Source organism: Triturus cristatus, chromosome 7 (assembly GCF_964204655.1).
Source record: "Triturus cristatus chromosome 7, aTriCri1.1, whole genome shotgun sequence".
NCBI lineage: Eukaryota > Metazoa > Chordata > Amphibia > Caudata > Salamandridae > Triturus > Triturus cristatus.
The window spans coordinates 1,582,736,440-1,582,751,039 of NC_140590.1; the positions used below are offsets into that span (position 1 = coordinate 1,582,736,440).

The window sequence follows — 14,600 nt, forward strand, 5'->3', positions numbered from 1 at the left end:
ACTGGCATTGTACATAATGTATAGTTAAATGCATCCAAATATGCTACATTAAAGCCAAACGCACATTAACTATTCCCCTGAGAGCGCATTCCACACGCAATCTAGGGGCTTCTATGGCATTTTTAGGGAATATACCCTTAGATGACATCTGTAAGTTTGCAACTTGGTCTACACCTCACATATTCACAAAACACTTCTGTGTAGATGTGCATGCAAAACAGCAAGCTAGTGTGGGCCAGGCTGTCTTAGGAACACTTTTTCAAACTACTACAACAGATACAGATCAGCCACCGCTGGGAAAATAACTGCTGTATAGTCTGTGCTATCGCATATGATCTATAGCTCATATGCCTCAAACGGAAAATGCTACTTACCCAGTATGCATCTGTTCTTGGCATGTAGAGCTGTAGATTTATATGCACCCACCCGCCTCCCCGGGTATCATTATCTGCTGCAGTATTATCTTACTTAGATACAAAACACATGGACATCTCTTTCTATTATTACTAACTCCATCATCACCCTTTATGGCGAAAACAATCTGGGGATGGAGTCGATGCCCATGCGCACTATCACCGTAAGGAGGAGTCACCTACCTCATGACTAGGAAGACTTCTCCGAAGAAAAACAAAGTGCAAACATCCGAGCCCAACACCAGATGGCGATCTATGCAAACGCATATGAATCTACAGCTCTACATGCCAAGAACAGATGCATACTGGGTAAGTAGTAGTTTCCTTATTAAAAAATACAGAACAAGTTACCTCTATCATAAAAGACATTGACTTCATTTCTGACCCTATTAACACTCCTTTGATAATAACTTTTTTTGTAATAGGTGTTGCCAGTGAGAAACAGAGAAGGCTGTTGTACAATATGGAGATGGAACAAATGGCTAAAACTGCAAAAGCCTTAATGGAGGCAGTAAGCCATGCAAAGGCTTCGTTTACTAGCGCAACGCACCTTGATCACGTCAGACCTATGTTCAAAGTGAGTTAACAATACACCTGTAATTTGTTCTTGTCGAATCTTATTGGTAAATGCTGTATTTTTCTTTGCAGAAATACTAACAAGGAGTATTTTATTTTTGCAAAATAGTTCGTTTTAATAAAGCATGATATCTTTTTATCTTTGATTAGTAAAACAATAACGGTTCCATTAAAAAAGCTTAGATGCCTGTCTTGAAGAAGAAAATCAGAATAAAAATGTACATTAAAGTTTTTTGCCTTTTTATACATTTTGCTGATATCTGTATCTCTGCAGAGTCTTTAGCCAAGTATAGAAGAAACTCCAAATTAAAAACTAATTGATGAATGTAGGTTTGGTTGCTTTTTTGTTGTTGCAGAAAATGCAGTGTCATAAAAACTCGTATTTCATTAGAAACTGTGAAATATGAGATGTTTCTTTTCTCCCTGTGAAATACTAGTTTATCATTATAATGACTGTCCCCAAACCACTCTGCAGACCTTTTCCGTTATCAGAGTCACTACAATTATGCAGCTAGTTTATGTAAATTATCTCAATTTTGCGACAAAGGGCAAATTCTCTTGTAGGTTTGTTTTCACCCATCTTTATTTTTTTTTAAATGTGCAGATGTGGAAAATGTTGTAAATCCATAATTGTGGGAAAGGCTACAGTGACATAATTGCATAAAGCCACTAGCCCTCAACATTGCCCATTATTTTATCAACAATTTATCAATCTACGGTAAACCGTAACATTGTTGTTCCAATCCATACTCCTCTCTGGCTGGATGTAGAAGAAACCAAGTTTTTCATGTTAACTACTCCATAATAGATGGGTGATATAAAAAAAATATATGTTACATGTTCTAAGTAATTACTTCCTATATTGCCATTTCTAGTTTTGGTGATATTTGCAAACCACTCTGCCTTCGGCCTTGTCATTTTATAATGTAACCGAAGCACTTGATGGTAATTTTGCACCTTATTACACAGTTACCCCTCTCTCGCGCTATACATATACCCATCTAATTATATACACACTGAAAAAGTGTGCAGGTTTTTGTTTTTAATATATGTGCTTTAGTCAGAAATCTCAGTTTATCAACTTTTGAAATGAATTTTTACCCACCATATCGGTTTTAAGCCTTCTACATAAGCATGTTAGCTAAAGTCTTGCCAAGTCTGCATTGTTGCTTGTGACTTATACTTGTGTCTTCAGTGTCAAGGTTAGACATTGAGAAATCATTATCTTCATTTTAATTCAGTGATTGTGTGTCTTGTTACACTTGAATCTAGATCTGTTGCGCGTTAATTGGTTTTCCAAACAAACCTGGGATATAGCACTGTAGACAACATAATGTTCCCATTGTCTGAACTTAGTCTCCTTCCTCCACCTCCATGAATCATGGTTAAAGGATGGATGGAAGTAAAAAAAACATGTTATATAGAGGAAAGAATAGGAGAAATAATTGAAACTTTCAGTATTTAAGTTTGTTGTTTTTCTTTTCAGTAAGAGCCTTGTCTTCATATGCCCTAATCTAGCTCAGGGTACATGTCTGAGACCCTCTAACACCTATCAGTTTCCAAAATCAGGGCTTTAAGTCTGATTTGTTGAACCTAATAGAATGTTTGTTTGCGTTTTTTGGAGGCGACACTTGAAGGTCATCATGGAGGATGGTTCCTGGGAAAATGTATTTGAAATCAATGTTTTGTACCCAATGAGTGCAGATTTTGAGGCACTAATGAAAGGTCTCTGATTTGACTTGAATTTTGCAATCCCACTCTGTTGTACAGTAGTATAGCACTGCAGATAAAATGTATTGGATGTTTCCTGTGTTCCTGGAAGTAACGTTCTAAGATGAGCTATAGCACTCCCAGAGTTGCCCAAAGATGCATCAGAACACATGCTGACTCAGCCACACTTGGCTGCTAATGACGTATCTTTAAAGGAGACTCGACTTCTCAGAATTTTAAAAGCTGTTTATAGATCTGTTTTTAAGTTTGATTGAACACTAAGATGGTCTTTCTCTGACGCATTCTGTTGTTCCCCTGGCAAATCATCCCTGTAACTACAATGAGTTTGCCTCCAAATCCTAGAAAGTTACATTGTGGAGGACCACTTTGACTATGTACCTTCATCTCTATGGTGCAAAAATTGTATGATTTGATAATCTGTTATGGGACTGCTAGTGCAATCCAATGTACTTGACCGAATGTCTCAAAGTAGATTTACATCTCCATTTGATACCTACACATGCATCCAATGGTCAGTGTATTTAAGCATTATAAAATAGCTCTTGATACCTTCTTTTTCAAGTGTTGTGGTTGGTGTATGTTCCACACAACAAAATACCCCTCTGTGCTTCAATTATTCAAGTAATGTCAAATAGTATCCACTGAACCAAAACCTTATCCCAATCATAATTGTTTAACAAAAAATAATGTTTAAATCAATTTATTGCATCAAGTACATATAAAAACATATAACACATTTCATTAAAATGTATTTAATAAAATCTAATAATGATGGATTCACCTTGTCAAAGATTGTTTTTAACCCTATAGGACAGGTTCCAATCAAAATTCACATCTCAGTATCCAGTTTCACATATATTCATAATTCTGTACATCAAGTACTGTAGATTTTAAAATAGTTTTTACAATTGTACATAAATACAAACAAAGATTCAATTTAAATAAAACAAGTGTCGACGCATCGTTTCGGCAATTTTATCCCCGCCTTCTTCAGGACTTGTACATCACATATTTCTTTGTTTCTTTAAAAACCAAGTTTATCAATCACTGCCTTTGTAGGTCAGGTTGCCTCTTCGTGCGTATCCTCTGAATTACAGTAGATATTCTCTTCAAATGATATCCATCCATTAGGTAAAGTCCTACAAATATGGGACTTTGGAAATGCAGGTTTTTTCATAAATTCACAGGGCCCCGTAGATAGCCATCTATTATGTAGGTTATCTGCCCTGATTGAATCGGAGTAGCGTTTAATTAAATAAGAACATTCTTCTCAATGTTTCATATATCCTCCGTCCCGAGTTACATCTGATTTTGTCCTTTGACTTGATTTGATCCCCAGTCTCTGTTTGCCGGTGTCTCATGTATCTCGGGCTCCTGTTGTAGCCCGAGATACACGAGACACCGGCAAACTGAGAGAATGTACTTATTGAATTAAATGCTAATCCAATTCAATCAGGGCAGATAACCTACATAATGGACGGCTATCTACGGGGCCCTGTGAATTTATGAAATAGGCCTGCATTTCCAAAGTCCCATATTTGTAGAACTTGACCTAATGGATGGATATCATTTGAAGAGAATATCCTTAAATTAGAGCATGTGCACCGTAATTCAGAGTATACGCACAAAGAGGCAACCTGACCTACAAAGACAGTGATTGATAAACTTGGTTTTTAAACAAACAAAGAAATATGTGATTTACAAGTCCTGAAGAAGGCGGAGATAAAATCGCTGAAATGCTGCGTCAACACTGGTTTTATTTAAATTGGATCTTTGTTTGTATTTATGTACAATTGTAAAAAACTATTTTAAAATCTACAGTATTTGATGTACAGAATTATGAATATATGTGAAACTGGATACCGAGATGTGAATATTGATTGGGACCTGTACTATAGGATGAAAAAAAATCTTTGACAGGGTGAATCCATCATTATTTGATTTTATTAAATTTTAATGAAATGTGTTATGTTTTTATATGTACTTGATGTATTAAATTGATTTAAACATATCATTATTTTTTGTTAAACGATTATTTCTGGGCTAAGGTTTTGGTTCAGTGGATACTATTTGATTGACATTACTTGAATAATTGAAGCACTGGGGAGTATTTTGTTGTGTGAAACATTCCTACCCAGTCCCTTCTGGCCTAACTGGGTTAACTCTCTTACTTGGTTAGGTGGTTGGTGTATGGCCTTCATTAGCAAACCAGTGTATGTCACATAGCAAAAATCAAGTTGTAAGAGGATAAGTGCCCTGAACAGAGAGGTTCTGTTGCTTAATGAATAAGCTTTTTACAAAACTTTTGGTACGCATCTGACTTGAACGCCTCCCAAAAATTTGCGGGATTGTCGGTAACGAACTTCTAACTTGATCAAGCAGTGTTATTAAAATGGAGAGAAAAGAGGAAGAGGAGCACTGTTTCTGCTTGCAGGACATCGGTCGTGGCCCCCTTCAAAAATAAAATAGCCTACTTATGTGATTCTGATGGATGCTTCGAACTGCAGAATCCTCACCTTTTGTATACCTTCAGGCACCAGACTGAAACCCGAAACCTTTACACAGCAGTGCCTAAACACGTTGGTAGGTGGGACTGGGTTGATTTTGTTCCTTCATAAAGTGACAAATGAAGCCGCATCAAAGCATCACCACTGCTCTCTGATGTCTGTTCCTTTCTTTCCGTGCCTGTTTTTCCACGTCGGTTTACAGTATTTTTACAAAAAATTCTCCGCTAGTTTGCAAGGGAAGTATGTCCCTTCAAAAAGTACACAATTTAAACCATGCCAACACTGTTGCAATCATATGTCTGTCACAGACCCTCACAAGGTATGCCTTTTGTTTTGGGTTCATAGCACAACTCCAAGTAGTTTGAGGTATGTGCACCCATGAATCCAAAGCCAAACCGGGAATATGGAGCGAAGCTGTACATCGCTGAACTCTAGAAAAAAGTGAGCATGTCATGCCTTCACTCAAGAGTGGGGACCCATACCAGAGGTCATTCCTGTGACAGGTCCTCATCACGGTTGCCGTCTTCGGCTAAGTCCAAATCGAAGAGGAACCATAAAGCCAAGTGGAACTCGTCCACATCTCATCACTTTCTATCCTCGGAGACATCGAAAGAGCATAAACGTCCCACTCTGGCTCGCTCCCGATCCCCTAGGGAGCCGATCCTGCTGAATCATCCTCCAAGCTGCTTTAGCTTGTCCTTAGTCGTGCATAACCGCTCTGTAGGGGGTCAGAGCCGACACCTTCTCTGGGGTGGCAAAAGATCAGGTCCAACAGAGTCCTTCGGAGTGTTTGATGGGGCTACGAGTCTGCCTTCAACTTGAGGAAATAGCAGGAGTACCAACTAGTTCCTATTTCCGATGCCAGTACCCTCCCTAAAGCCCCTTTGGAGAAAACAGCCTGCACGTCCTGCAACAATATTGCCAGGTGCTCCTCTGGACAGGCTTCTGCACCTGGGCCTGCACAATCTGCACCTCCAAGCGTCGAGATTGACTGGTGGCAGTTGACTGGATTTGATCTCCCTCCTGAAGATGTGGATGTTATCTGTGCTGCACATGCTCTACAAAGCCCATTTCCGCCAGGTCATGGTGCATATTCGTGGCCTGGTGTTGTGTCTGCAGCAGAGACCCATTAAATGCCAACTTGTCAGTTGTCTTATTGTCTGTTTTGTCTCTGGCCCAGAAAGGACTTGCAGTGGGTGTAGATAAATGTTTTTTGTGTCCCCTTTCAGGCTTTTTGCATTTGCCGGACTAGCAATTATTGTTTAAATAACCTGTGAGGAGGTTTCTAAAAGGTTTAACACGTTTCCCCCCCTAAAGCCTTTGAGATGCTACAGTGCGATCCCAATTTGATCCTGACTTTCCTCGTGTGTACTCTCTTCGAACAGATGCTCATCATGTCTTCTGACTGTGAAGACTGTGTACCTTGTCGCGAATACTTCAGCTCATCACTTCAGGTCTCACACTACCTTTTTCACAGACAAACTAGTGTTAAGGACCAAGACAGTCTTTTTTCTGAAGCTTGCAACACCTTTTCATGTTGGGTAATCCATCATCCTCCGAACTTTCTTTTCTCCACCTCTCCCTTTGAAAGAGGAGCAGATGCTCCCATCGGCAAGACCACAAGAGAGCTTTGAGCTTTCACATCGATTGCACCAAAGACCATTGGGTGGGCCATCCGCTCTTTGTGGTGTTTTCTAGGGCAAAGAACAGGAAAGTGGTGAAGAAAAAGACTTTGCCAAGGTGAATAGTCCCCTGCATCCATATCTGCTACGAAGTGGACAAGAAGCAGCCTTCGGAAGGGCTGATGGCCCAATCCACCAGAGTGAAGGCTGCTACCACTGAAATGGCATGAGGAGTACCTATTTTCAACATTTGTCAGACTGCAATGTGGGTATCCATATACATGTGTGCGAAAAACTTGACAAACCAGGTACAATAAGAGAGACTTTATGCCTGCTGGTTCGTGGAGGACTTTTTGTCTTGAGCCCATTCCACAGGTCCTCCCCCTTGGGAGTTACTGCTTTGGTATCTGTTCTAAATGTGAGGATTATGCGGCTAGAAGTATCCATTATAAGAAAGTTACCTGTGGTTAGGTAGGGAACGCACCAGGGTTAACTTTGGATGTGGAGGCCTGGACGACCAAGCTGTCTGGAGTGGCATGCTGGGTGTCAAATGCTGGCTCACCAGGAGCGGGCAAATATCCTGTGCACTCTTCTGCTGGGCTAGGCCCAGGCCCCAAGCAAGACATCAGTGAGGGCTTCATTAGAGGGGAGAAGAGGTTCCGTGGGAGCTACCCAGGGTTAAAGCATATCTGGCAAGACATTGGTCTTGACTTCCAATGAAGGCAGCGTATGGTCCAGGACCACCCCCTGCACCACCACCATGCGAAATGAAGCCTCTTCCTCCATAGCCACGCTTATAGGACAGACCAGGCCAGTGTCTGGTGAGGTGTCCAGACCACGGAAATCAGCTAATTCCTCAAACCAGTTATCCCTCTGCTAATGACTCCTCAAGGGGGTCGGGATACCCATAGAGAGCCTCAGATATGCCCCAATTGTAGTCACCACAGAGCCTGCTAAAAAAGAGAGGCACTGTCTCTGACATAGAAGGTCTTGGTCCAGTCAGAGTCGACGTTAGACGACACTGGTCCAGCTCCGTATCGGAGTTAGAAATTCCGATGGTGTTGGCACCGCTCATAAGTGTCGGTTATGCGGGGAACACGCCACTGGTACAAACTCTGGTGAAGGTCGTGGATCCGCGACTGGAGCTGGTACAGATCCAAAGGGCCCAACAGGCATTGATGGTGAACCCACCAGTGACAATCCAAGTTGGGTACCCTCCAAACCTATGGGGACAAAAGGTGCTCCAGAGGGGTCAGCTTACCCAAACATGAGGTGCATAGCCTTGTAAAATTCCTTACTTTGGGGGGGGGGATGGGAGGGCCCAGATTCAGGCTACTGGGGGGGGTGGGGTGGGGGGGGAGATTGTGAGAGTGGGGCCTAGACTTAGACCGGTGCGGTGAAGTCGAAGAGCATTACAATCTCTTAGCCTTCTTCATCTTGGACTTACCCATTAAAGATTTATACCTCTAATACAACCGACAGGAGTACCTCTGAGAGCGGGCCTGGGACCTTCCACACTGCAGTTCCTGGAACCATGTGGAGCGGTTCATTGTCTATCAGCTAGGAGCTTCAAGGCGCGCTTCTGGGCTGCCTTGGAATTCATCACACATCACTCTTTGTAGGCCTCTGAGGGTTTCAAACCCACAGATTTGTTAGGGGAAAGCCTTAATACAAACTGGCAGCTAAAGTTCAGAAAGGGTTCGACAAAAAGTCAAAAAATGTCTGAGTTAGCACTTCCGTGTCTGCGCTGAGGGTACGGAAGGAAAAGAACAGATGTCGGTATGCTGGGGTGGTGCCTATATAGGCACCCCGCATGTCACATCCAGTGCAGCCAACGTGGAGCTGATCGTCGCCACCTACTGGCATGCAAAGTTACTGCTCTAGATTTTCCAGATCCAGTCTGAGGCCTGGGGAATATTCTACGGTAAGGAATCTACATCTATCGGGTGTCAAGATATCTAACTCTTAGTGAGTGCAACCCTGTGCAAGTTATTATTACAACCAGTAGGGTCACAACACATATGTGACACAGTCGACATTACTTGAGTTCTCATGGAACTTACATTTTCTGCTACAGTTGGTTCCGTCTAGTTCATGGTTTAATTCTTTTTTATTAAGAGCTGCAGAAGGTAAGTGCACATTATAAGGGTCACGCAGGACCCGGCTGGGATATAAAGCAACGTAACAGTATCTCGAAGTAAACAATTAATATACGCCCCCCCCACCACCACCACCCGGAGAAGCGAAAGGAGGAAAGGAAAAGAGAATGCGTAAGCCAACCCCCACCCACCCACGGTCCAGTTTGGTGATAGAGCGCTAGGCCAGGCAATGTGTCAGTCCTGGTGTTCGTACAATTTACAAAGCGGGTTCTGGTGCTGTTAAGCGTAAGAGATGCAGATATCTCGGGCAGGTCAGCTCCCGAAAGTCTTGTGCGAGCAGAGTGGGAAATGGCTGCCATAGGTCGCTGAAGGAGGAGCCTTTCCCGGCCAGAGTAAGAGAGATCTTTTCCATTCCCTATGCCATAGTCGTTGGTACCACCCTTTGTGTGCAGGAATGTGGGGGGTCTTCCAGTGAATCGGTATGTTCTGGATGGGTGTGCCTAGAGCTATAGCTATCTTTTTCCCTCGGCTCGATTTTAGGGGATAGGTAAGGGTTTGGTCACCCCTAAGAGGACATAAGCGGGAAGTCTAGGGATCTCTGTATCAAGGTGTTTGTCCACTTTGTCCAATATGTGTGTCCAGTAGGCCCGGAGATGTTCATAGTCCCAGAGCAGGTGGACCAGTGTACCCCTCCCTCCCACATCCCCTCCAGCAGTCAGGGCTCTGTGTCGTGTCAGCTTGGTGGAGTCTCTCTGGGGTGTAGTACCAGTGATAGACTAATTTGGTGAATGTTTCGGTGAGACCTACGTGTGTTGCTGTGTGGCGTGCCCTATAGCATGCACCTTCCCATTCCTCGGGATTGAGGTTGCGCCCTAATTCCCGTTCCCAACGGGCCCGCCCCGCATGGTAAGTGTGGGTGTATCTGGATTGTAGCATCTTATAGAGATCCAAAATCAGTTTCTTGTCCGAGGACCGTGTTATAAGCCAACGCTCGTATGGCGTAAGGAGCCTCGCCTCCTGTGGACGGTTGTCAGGGTGCATAGCCCAGTGTCTTACCTGGAGGTAGCACATGTGTTCCGTCTCTGGGAGACCATAGTCGGCCCGGAGCTGCGAAAAGGGGATGATGTCACCCTTGGCAAATAAGAGACCTAACGTGCGACATCCAGCCTCTCGCCATAAATGAAAGGATTGTGAGTCTGTCCCGGGGCTAAAATTGGGGTTATCCAATATCGACGTAAGCGGCAAAGGGAAGGTTGTGAGGTCGTGGCGTATGTTCGTCTGGTCCCAGACCGTGAGGATTGTGCTGGTCACCTGCGAGGCATATAGATTGGGGGGGGGGGGCTTTCAATAGAAAGGAAATCTTCATGAGAGGGGTATCTGCAACAGCGCGGTCCTGGAAAAGCCATTTTTTTTTTCAGATTAGGCCCCTCTCCATTCAACCAGATATCTAAGCTGTGTAGCCTTGTAATAGAGCGCGAGGTTCGGGATCCCGAGTCCCCCTTCATGGGGTGGGAGAAAGCCGACTGCTCGTTTTAGTCGTGGTTTACGTCCCTGCCAGATGAAAAGGGAGAGGTCTGATTGCACCTTCTGAAGCCAGCCAGTGGGAGGTGGCAGGGGAAGTGTTTGAAACATATTGAGGATTTTGGGAAGGACTGTCATCTTTATCACAGCGACACGCCCCAGCCAGGAGATCTGGTGATGCTTCCACTTCCGGAGCGCAGTACGGATGTGAGTGTGGAGACCACTGCAGGGGATAGCGGGCCTGCAAGTCAGCTCTCCGCTGGGGTGGCAATGAGAGGTCCATCGCTATAGATTTAGTCCGATTGACCTTGAACCTAGAGGCTCCGGCGAAGTGTCTAGTTCCTCCAGAATAGCGCCCAGTGCTCTCTCAGGGTTCACTAGGGTTACAAGCACATCGTTCGTGCACAAGCTGATGGTATGGGTGTCCCCACCAAAGCGGATGCCTGTGATTTGAGTGTGATCCCTGACCCTCTGCGCCATGGGATCCATATAGAGAGCGAAGAGTAGAGGTGACAGGGGGCAACCCTGTCTCGTTCCCCTATGAATAGGGAAGGGAGCGGAGGTGTGCCCGTTAATTCTTACAGTCGCCGTGGGAGATCGGTAGCAATTAATAATATGTGTCCACATTTTCTCCCCAAAGCCTATACGGGCAATACCTGCTCGAGATATGGCCAATGGACCCGATCGAAGGCCTTCTCTGCATCGATCGTGAGAAGCATGTACTTCCTTGCTATGCGGGAGGCTTTTTCTATGAGGTGAGTGACACGTTTTGTGTTGTCGCTTGTCTGCCGTTGCGGTATAAAGCCAGCTTGGTCGGGATCCACTAGCCCTTGCATATAGTGTAAAGCTTCAGGTCTATGTTCAGGAGTGAGATAGGCCGATATGATCCGCATTCTGCCTTGTCTTTCCCGGGCTTAGGGAGGACGACTATCGTCGCTTCCAGCATGGAGGGAGGGATGGCCCCCGACGCCGCAAAAGAGTTAAAAAGCCGGGTGAGCAAGGGGGCAAGTATCGTGCAAAAATTGTTTATAAAAGGCTGCTGTGTAGCCATCAGGGCCAGGAGATTTACCCAGTTTCAGGCGGGCAATGGCGGAGATAACCTCCTCTGGCCTGATCTCTCTTTCGATATGGGCTGCCTGGTCTGATGTCAAGGTGGGGAGACGGGCCTCGGTTAGGTAAGAGGCTAGTCATCGTAAAGTTGGGCGTAAAACTTGCAGAAGGTTTCGACAATATCTACGTCATTGAAGCATGCTTTACCCGTACCATCTCTGATATCCTGGATGCCCTCGCGTAAGCGAACCTCATGGAGCTTGTGCGCAAGGAGGCGGCCACATTTATCCCCGCCAGTGTAGAAGGAGTGTCGTAACCGCATTGCAGCATATTCTGCCTTATCCCGGTCTAAAGCCGTCAGTTGTGTCCGAGCGGCTGTGAGCTGTCGCCATATACGGGGGGCTCCGCTTCGCTGGTGCATCTGCTTCAATTCCTGCACCTTCTGTGTCCGCTCCTGTAAGAAAGTGGCTCTGTATATACTGTCCCTAAATAGGTACAGGATGTACAGAGCCCACAGTCCCCAGAGGTTTGGCAGAGGTTAAAGTTAGATATAACCTTACTCTCTAAAGTGGTAGCTTGGTCGAGCAGGAAGGCAGTATCAGAGGACAGTGTAAAGCATTTGTTGTACACACTCAGTCAGAAAATGGTCTCACACACTCAAGAACTGAACTCTAGGCCAATTGTTTTGTATATAATTAATATATAATTGTTTTATTTTAGAACCACAAAATTTCTCAGAATGAAATGCTCTATTTGAGTACTTTCAATAAGCAATATACTTTTAAATGCAATAGTTACAGTTGTTGTAATAAGCAACACAATTCAAACACAATTATAACATTGAGCTCAATAGGAGTTTTTAAGTAAATGCAATTTCAATTACTTTGCGTATGATTTTCTTACTCGGGGTTGGATCCTGGATTCAACCCTGGTGCATTTCCTGTAAACAGTTGAAAGAAATCGTTTTTGTTACACAGGTGATTTTTAAGGAATATTTGTATGTTTCAAAAATCGACACTTTGAAGAATTTCTGGCAAAAAAACAGGCAATATTATCCTATGGAGGAAAATCAAGTTATCGGTAAGTACAGTTGTGATTACTTTTTAGGGTCAGTGCTGGGCACCAAGATCCAGCACTGGGATCTCTCCTGAAAACAGGTGAGTAATTTCGTTTTTGTTGATCGGCTGATTTCTAGTGAATATTTTAAAGTTTCTAAACTCAACACTTAAAAGAATTTCCAAGTGAAACCAGTCAATGTTAACCTATGGAGAAAATTTAGGTTATCGGCTTTTGGGTAAGTACTCGACTGGCAGAGTTAAGGTTCTGGGCATAGATTCAGAGGTCTCCCAGGGTCAGGTAGGTACAGTTGTTACACCCTCAGCGGCACAGGCGCAGCCGGGTGCAGAGAGAGTTAGGCCCAATGTTAGCCTATGGCGGGCTGGGGGCCTTTGGTTGGTGGCTGCTAGCAGGCAGGCCACGCGGCTGTGGGAGCTGGGCTCCTGGTCACTTACACAGGGCAAGTGGGGAAGTAAGATAGGATAGATGTTGCACTTCCAGGGGCACTCGGGCGGCTGGGTGCAGGGTGCTTTTGAGCCGATGGGCGCTCAGTGTATTTCAATGGAGAAGCTGCAAGATAAAGAAAGGCTGCATGCTTGGGGCGGAGATTCTTCAGGTGCGACGACCACTTCGAGAGGGAAGTTGGGAAGCTGTAGGTTAGGTAGGCACCCAGGAGCTGGGCACAGGGGGCTGCAGGGCGCCGGGTGCAGGGGTGTCTTTTCGCGTCGGGAAATCTTACCCTCTGCTGGTCGCGGTTAATATTAATAATCCATATTTATAAAGCGCGAAAAGTCACTCGTAAGGGTCTCTAGGCGCTGGGGCCGTCGAGAAGATTAAGCAAGCTATTGCCCAGAGTCACATGGTGCTGGGCTAATTTGCTGCCGGCGCCGGGGATCGAACCGTGATCCCCAGATTCCGGAGTCAGTCGGCCTGGCCGCAGCGCCACACCTCTTCCCAGGTTGGAGGGGTACCTGGTTCTGAGGTTGCAGGCGTCATCAGGAGGGTCCTTGGGTGCTGGATTCTTGGTCACAGTCGCCGGGGGGACGTCCTCGTGGTCTTTGTTCACTCAGTCACAGGCCGGGCTTGGCGGGTGCAGAATGTGCTGGATTTGCGGATCCTGGCTGTGACCCCATGAATCTGTGTTGGATTCATGGGGTCAAGTTTGAATCCTGTAGATTCACTTAGCCTTTCATTCTTCTGAGCTTGATACAATTAGAGCCATTAAGGTGGGTAATAATTTTTATTTTTTTATTTTTGTTTTTTAAACTTTATTTGTAGTTTTTAACATAGATCATGACATTATATAACAGTGTATTGTACAGTGAATTACAATATAGTCGCAGACGTCTCAATTTCAACTTATTTGACAGAGCAATAGTTTCAATTATACAGTAATGACAAAGGGTAGGCAGAACACAAATAAAGGCGGTACTGTACATTGGCCATAGAAGAGCTGTCAGGTATGAATGACTGAGGATAGGTAGCCTAGTCTCCGTTTAGCGACACACAGTTCCTAGACATCTGTTATACCAGCAATCTTGGCGGACCTGCAGTGTAGACAAAAGAATGGATAGTGGAGCATATCTAAAGTCGCTTATGTAGCTGCAATTGAAGTGGAAGGTGTATCTTTGGAGTTTTGTGATAGTAAGTATCCTTGGAGAGGTCTCCACATGTTTTTGGGCATGGAGGTATGTGGCAATGTCTCAGCGTAAATGGTAGTCTGTTCTTGACAATATGTTATGTCTGTCAACCATTCTTTAAATTTCGGGGCTCTACCCCTTCCCCATCTACATTCTACTCTTCGTTTAGCTAATAACAATGACACAGCGAGGTATTTCCTGCAAGTTTTGGGTTTCTGTGCCGTGTATCCCAGGAGTGCAAGTAATGGATCTCTTTCTGTTACACTGTCAGTCATTTTCTCGAGCGCCATGAAAACCTGTTCCCAGTACTCTTGTATTTTTGGGCATTCCCATGCTAGATGTATGAATCCCGCACCTGATTGTTTACACCGCTCAAAGCTATCAG

At 44.4% G+C, this 14,600-nt stretch overlaps 1 protein-coding gene across 2 annotated transcripts in view; it reads left to right on the forward strand.

Moving 5' to 3' along the window:
- ARFGEF2 (ARF guanine nucleotide exchange factor 2) overlaps window positions 1-14,600 on the forward strand; it is a 629,301-nt gene that overhangs the window by 298,123 nt on the left and 316,578 nt on the right. For both annotated transcript variants that reach the window (XM_085619427.1, XM_085619428.1), the window contains exon 19: window positions 839-990. In XM_085619427.1, the coding sequence (XP_085475553.1) occupies window positions 839-990 (152 nt within the window). The remainder of the gene's footprint in view (window positions 1-838; window positions 991-14,600) is intronic.